Below are 7,373 nucleotides of genomic sequence, written 5' to 3' on the forward strand. Positions count from 1 at the left end.
TATGAATAATAGGTCAAAATACATTCTGCTGTCATGTATAACTAAAAAGAACAAATGAAAATTTTTAAAATATATACCTTCCAATTGATTGTAATCCTGTGTATTTTCCCTTGATAAAAGATTTTGCAACTATAACTTGTGTGGATACGATGCAAGAGGAAGAAGGTCATAAGCTTGATGATGCCTCAGTCCTGACCACCAGAAGTGATGAAAAACCCCATCCTTTTACCAATCCCCGATGGGCTACTAGAGTCTTTGCTGCTGAATGTGTCTGTAGGATAATTAACCAGTGTGAGAATGCAAACAGTGCACATTTTGACATTGCTTTAGCACAAGAAATGAAAAAAAGGGATTCAAGAAGTAAGTGGCATAGTGATGTAAAGACAAAGAGATACACATAGAAATGCTGCCTGCTTATGGTTTTCATATATATTTTAACAATAAAGCCAAAAGATTATTTTTATCCTTCCAAATCAGGTATGAAGTTTGATTACAGTATTTATGTAAGCTACCGGTTAGTACCTTTTTTAATGTTTAAATACATTTTTCATGATAAGCTTCTTAAATTTGCATTCATTTTTGACTGTACATGCAATGAGTTAAGTTTATAGAGAATGATCATATTCTTGGGAAGTAAGGTGTGTTGGCTAGTTCCCAAAATGAATTTTCTGAATTGTAACTCTTAACAATTTTGCTTATAGTTTATTTCAGTGTCATGAATATTACCTAAAAATATTTGAACCAGTGTAAATTAAGCCTAATTGCAAGACCATTTTGACTTTGTTCAGTTTTATTTTTACCTACAAATGTGTATGTGTTCATGGTTTGGTGTCTGATTTTTAGAATTCATGTAAGCATATAATTATTCAAAGTCACAATGCACTTTTATGAGTAACCTAGTAATATTCTTTATCAGACAAAAGAATTACAAAGCAGAATGTTGCTGTCACCACTTGAGTATGAATTAGACATCTCTGATTTAATTATTTTTAAGCAAGCATCTTTTAAGATCTTTATTTGGGATGAGCATTGTGCAAGATATTTATCCGTGTAGAATTATTATGTCATAGATATTTACTGATTCCTGTGCTCCCAAACAAAATATTAGTGAGGTCTTGGGGATGTGACTCAGTGGGAGAATGCTTATGTAGCATGAGAAAGGCCCTGAGTTCAATCCCTAGCACCACAAAAATAAATAAAATAATAGAATGGAATAGTAGTTAACACTGACTACATTTCTCCAATGTGAGCTATAACTTTGTTCTTTGAATTAGTCTCAGATATATTCTGGGTAAAAGTTAGCTGTGTTCAGAAATATTATTGGAACATCTAAATAATTTTCTAATGCCTCCCCCCAAACTTTTGTACCAAAGGATGTTTTGTAGTCATAAGAGGAATTTTATCATTTCTATAGCTAGAGATTTTTTTAATATTCCCATGATTTGTGTATTTAGCAAGATATGTAAAATAAGATAATCTGGTGCATGTAGAGTCACACAAAGCTTTTTTTTATTGTTGTTTGTATTAGGGGTTGAACCCAGGGGCACTTTATCACTGAGCTACATTCCCAGTTCTTTTTAATTTTTGTTTTGAGACAGGGTCTCACTAAGTAACTTAATTTGCTGAGGCTGCTTGAACTTGTAACCCTCCTGCCTCAGCCTCCCAAGTCACTGGGATTACAGGCATGTGCCACCATGCACAGCCACAAAGCTTTTTTTAAAGCAACATTAAGGCCCTTGGCTTCAATTTGATATAAAAAGAATAAATTACTGCTTAATTAATCAAAGCCCAAGGTCTCCTAAATACAAAGTAATGTACTTTTATCAGAAAGTCTGAACAAAATATTTATTGAGACTATTAGCATTCTTTTAAAGGATGCTAATTCTGCTTTTGGTTTTTTAATAACTGTATTTAATTATTTGGTTTGAAGTAGTTTTGTGTGTATGCATTTGAGCATATTAAATTCAGCTTTAAAGTCTCTATTTGTTGCAGAGTAAAACAAAACAGTAAATCAAATCAGAACTACCGAAAAAGAAAGTCTATCCTATGAATTTTTTTTTAAGTATTTATTTTTTAGTTGTAGTTGGACACAGTACCTTTATTTTATTTATTTATTTTCATGTGGTGCTGAGGATCGAACCCAGGGCCTCATACATGCTAGGCAAGCGCTCTGCCGTTGAGCCACAACCCCAGCCCAATCCTATGAATTTAAGGAAGAGAAATTATCACATCATAAATCTTAGTTCCAATGTATTCTATTTCTTAATAAGGCATTTTTTAATCTTGTAGATGACTTTTTGGTGTTACATCTTGCTGACTTAATTCGCATGGCTTTTATGGCTGCCACAGATCACAGTGATCAACTCCGTCTTTCTGGCCTTGAAACACTATTAGTTGTTATTCGGCGATTTGCAACTGTTCCAGAACCAGAGTTTCCAGGTCATGTGATTCTAGAACAGTATCAAGCCAATGTAAGCATTTTCTCTTAGAAAAATTTTTAAATTAAAAACAACAATAAAATGTGTATACAACTATTTGGCATGTACCTTTCAAATTATATAAGTGAGGATATTTCTCTTCTAACATATCACCAGTATCATCACCATGTAGAAAATACATACATTTGTGGAAGAAATCTGACAGCTATTAGTTTATAAAGTTTCAAGTACAAGCAAAATGGTACATAAAATAGGTATTTTATAACTTTAAGGATTAATTTTCATAATTAAAACCTTGCTAATTTGAGGGAGTGGAGGATTTCAGAAATGAAATCGTATACAAAATGTCTGAATAAGTAATATAACACCAAATATCCAGATTACATTAAATCATTACTCCTAGAATAAATAGAATGTGATACTTAACATCCTTTTTTAAAAAAAAATTATAATTTTTTTTAACTGATTGTGTTTGACTGGTACATTATAAAAGCTAGAAAAAGAAAGGAAGATAACAAAATCCTTATCCGTCTTATAATCCTCTAACAGCATTCATCCAAGCATGTCTCTCATTATGATTTAGAGGCAAGTTGTGATAACTAGCAATTAAGGAGACCAGAGCAATTCACTAGTTGGTAAATAATCTTATCCCTTTTTCCCAGTAAGTAATGCTAGTGCATACTTAGGGAGAGAGCAAAAAGAAGGAATTGAAGTTACATACAACTGTCATATTAGACTAAAATATTATAATTCAGCTTAATTGAAGGGAGTTCTTATATTTTTATCTTTTTAAAAATTATAAGTATTAGAAATACAATTACAACTCATTTAGGCAGAAAAAGGAAAATTATTGTCAGGAATCTTTTAGTTGGCTCCACTGTCTTCTGCATGGCTTTATTCTGAGATTTGTCTTTCTAAGTGAGATTAAGATGACTCTCAAGTGCAAAAAATAAATCCTCTTTTGCAATTCAGAACTCATTGTTCTGAATTGCAGGAATACTATATCTAAGATAGCTTAAAGTGATGGGATATTGATAAATGAAAAGGTTGGTTCTAAGACTAAAAAGGTAATAAAAAGCACAGGTCATGAGAAGGGGGGAAAAATGATTGCTCTCTCAGTACCCAAGTTCTTTTAAAGAGACAGTACTTCTTTTCCAGTACTCCCAACAAAAGTCTTAAGAGCTTTCAGTATACCAGTGTGGGTCCCTGGAGCACATGGACTACGAGGTAGGGGAGAAATAGTTCCCCTAAGGAAAAACAGGAATCCCATTATCTAAAAATAAGGGGAAATATGCAGAGCAGGCGAAACCAACAGGTGCCATAATACCTATTAAAAATACATGATTTTAAAATCAGATTAAAAAGGAGAACTTGTGCTCTCTTATTGATGTTTGATTTGTCATATAATTTCTCTTCAGGTAGGAGCAGCACTTAGACCAGCCTTCACTTCAGAGACACCACCCGATGTGACTGCCAAAGCATGTCAGGTAAATGGTTTAAAAGACACAGCTTAAAAATGGTCTTAGGAAACAGTTCAGTTAGTGATTGAAGCCATGGTTATCTTCTCATTGATCTCAACTTACCATTTTTCTTTTCTTAAGTTTAGAGAACTTCCTTTTCCTTTTTTATAATTGCATGGTAACCCTATCTATGAATATGTCATAATTTATTTAAACAGTTTTATATTGATGGACATATAGGGTTTTTGGTCTTTTGCTGTTATAAATAGTGCTATAATATTATGATGTTCTGGGCTAGGGTTGTGGTTCAGTGGTAGAGTGCATGTGTGAGGCCCTGGGTTTAATCCTCAGCACCACATAAAAAATAATAATAATAAAGTTATAAAAATGTTTTAGAAAATTATAAATGAGAGATTAAATTTTTAAAAATATTATGATCTTCTGCATAGGTCCTTTTTTGAGGGAACTGGGGGAAGGGTCCTGGGAATTGAATTGAATCCACACCCTGGCGCATGCTAGGCAAGCTCTCTACCACTAAGTTACACCCTTAGCCTTTTTTCTATCTACATGATAGAGTAAAAAGGGTATCTCATAAGAGATTGAATTGGTATTTCAAATGAGGCTGAACTTTTTTTTGATATGTCTAAGAGCCATATAATACACAGTCTTAAAAACTTCTTGGAGTAGATTGTCAAACACTTGACATAAAATAATTAAAAGCAGGACTGTCATGAATAAATTAATTATAAACATAATGGAAAAACCTAATTTTAGTCAGTTCTTTCTAATCTTTTTTCTAAATCTAATTTTTAATCAGGTGCTGGGGATTGAACCCAGGGCCTCAAGCATGCTACCTGAGCACACACTCTAACTTTGAACTGCACCCTAGTGCCTCAGCTTTCTTTTACAGATTGTATTTACAAAACTTTGAGTGCCTTCAATATTCAGAGAACTGTACAAAATATTGTACTGAGTCTCTAATTTGTCATCACTTAATTATATGTGTTCTTATTATAAACTACTTGAAATCTTCTGTGAAATGAGACAAAAAGTAATACAGACGCTCCTCAACTTCCAGTGGGTTTGCATATTGATAAACATAAGCTGAAATACCGTAAATAGAATATGTATTTAACATACCTAGCCTACCAAATATCATAGATGTAGAGTGCCAGTTGATTTACAGAGTAAATCTCACTACTGTGAAACTGACTAGGAGCTATGGCTCCCTGCTGCTACCCAGCATCATGAGGGCTAGTGTTGTGCATATCACTAGCCCAGGAAAAGGTCAAAATTCAAAGTACAGTTTCTGCTGATGCATACATATCACCTTTGTATCATTGTAAAGTCAAAAAAACATTAGGTTGAACCATTATAAGTCAGGGACCACCTGTGTATGGAGGGGAGCAAATGAATTTCCTCTAGAAAAAGAGAAGTGCCATGATACCTGGAAAAAAAACATAGACAACACCTGATAATTTAGTAAAGTTTCTGCATTGCAGAATTATGAATAAATTTTGTTTTTAAAATTAAAAATACAGGGTTGCGGTTGTTCCTCAGTGGTAGAGTGCCCGCCTAGCGTTTGCAAGGCCCTGGGTTCAGTCCTCAGCACCACATAAAAATAAATAAAATAAAGGTATTGTGTCCAATTGCAACTAAAAAATAAGTATTAAAAAATACATTTTCATCAAAAGAATCAAAATTCATTGGAGTCTTGGGATGTAACTCTGGTAGAGCATTTGTCAAGCATGTATAAGGCCTTGGGTTCAATCCACGGCAACCCAAAAAGTTCTTCATTGGAGTTTTGTATGTTAAGTACTTTATCTTTTAATCAAGTTACAGTACCACACAATGTCTAGTTTTAAATACAGAGATGAAGTAGTCAAGATTAAGATTTAATTAAAAATGTTAATCCAAACATTAAGACATGATTTCATAATTTCATTTTTCCAAACTAGTAACATCTAAAATTCTCAATTTATTTACGAAGTAGCACTTTTGTTTATTAAGTTGCACTGATTTCCTTGCTTACACTTCCTTCCCTTTTGAAGTGCTGACTTTGATCACTGTTACCAGCTGTATTCTATTGGGTATATCAATGACAAGATGGTTTCAGTGACTAGATTCCTGATATGCCATTGAGCTCTGCTAAACTCACAAGAGAAATATTTATTTTTAAATCTAACTTTTGATTTTCTCAAAAACCAGGTTTGCAGTGCCTGGATAGCAAGTGGAGTTGTAAGTGACCTTAGTGATCTCCGAAGAGTTCATCAGTTGCTGGTTTCATCATTAACAAAAATACAGGCTGGAAAAGAAGCTCTAAGTCACTTATATAATGAAAGTGCTTCTACCATGGAGATCTTAGCTGTTTTAAAAGCCTGGGCAGAGGTTAGTACTTTTTAATTTGTAACTGGAATTTTGGAATTTATTAATAAACACCTTAGGATATCAACTGAAATTAACTTTTATGAAACAGTAAATCTCCAGGCATGGTGGTGCACACCTGTAATCCCAGGAATTTGAAAGACTGAAGCAGGAGGATTACAAGATTGAGGCCAGCCTCAGCAATTTAATGAGTCTCTAAGCAACTTAGCAAGACCCTATGTCAAAATAAAAAATTAAAAGGGCTAGGGATATGGCTCAGTTGTAAAGGACCCCTTAGTTCTATCCCCAGTACCAAAAAAAAAAAAAAGTTAACTGTAAAAAAAAAAGACTTCCAACATGACATTTACTTATATGTTAATTAACATGTTGATCAAAATTCAGTAATAGTACTCTTACCTAACATGTACAAGGGGGGTTTGATCCACCACACAGAAAAAAGAGTCCTCATTGTCTGCTGCTTTAAGCAGGAACAATTATGAACCAGAGAAAGGTCCTAATAGTCAATGAAAATAAACTTTTATTGAAGTCAGTTCTTGAATATATGCAACTGCTTGTATGTTCTGTCAACTCTATAACACATACTTTAATGTTTGTTAATGCTGTTTCATAGAATGACATTCAGATACTAAGTAGCAGTCACTCATTTTTAAGAATAAAGGAATCTTATAATAATATGTTTACTTTATATTTATTTAATTTCTAATCAGGAGCAAAGTTATATCATTTGTTAGTTTACTATGGAAATTTTAACATATACAAAAGCAGACAGAATAGTATAATGAATATACATATAAGCCAGCTTGAATAGTTATCAAACATGGCTAGTCTTGGTTTATGTATCATTTTGATGAATATATGAAATCAGATTGCAACTCAGAAAATTAGCCAACTGTACAAAAGGGTTTCCTCCAATAGTGCTATTTTAAGCCTTAACGTTATAGACTCTCAATGTTTGTCGTCATTTACTGTTGACAAGACTTTGGTTAGGAAGTAGTTGTGCCTACATTTAGTAACTGGATCTAATTGTCTTTAACAGTCAACTCTTTATGCTTTGAAAGCATATGATTTTCCTAGAGAAAACAAATTTTGT

At 33.2% G+C, this 7,373-nt stretch overlaps 1 protein-coding gene across 11 annotated transcripts in view; it reads left to right on the top strand.

Moving 5' to 3' along the window:
* Positions 1 to 7,373, top strand: part of Heatr5a (HEAT repeat containing 5A) — a 122,895-nt gene that overhangs the window by 91,779 nt on the left and 23,743 nt on the right. For 9 of the 11 annotated variants that reach the window (XM_048798702.1, XM_048798710.1, XM_048798701.1 and 6 more), the window contains 4 exons: positions 121 to 360; positions 2,290 to 2,471; positions 3,857 to 3,925; positions 6,107 to 6,286. In XM_048798702.1, coding sequence (XP_048654659.1) covers positions 121 to 360; positions 2,290 to 2,471; positions 3,857 to 3,925; positions 6,107 to 6,286 — 671 coding nt within the window. The remainder of the gene's footprint in view (positions 1 to 120; positions 361 to 2,289; positions 2,472 to 3,856; positions 3,926 to 6,106; positions 6,287 to 7,373) is intronic. The other 2 variants (XM_048798706.1, XM_048798708.1) reach the window with 2 other exon arrangements.

This window comes from Marmota marmota, unplaced genomic scaffold (assembly GCF_001458135.2).
Source record: "Marmota marmota marmota unplaced genomic scaffold, marMar, whole genome shotgun sequence".
NCBI classification, from domain to species: domain Eukaryota; kingdom Metazoa; phylum Chordata; class Mammalia; order Rodentia; family Sciuridae; genus Marmota; species Marmota marmota.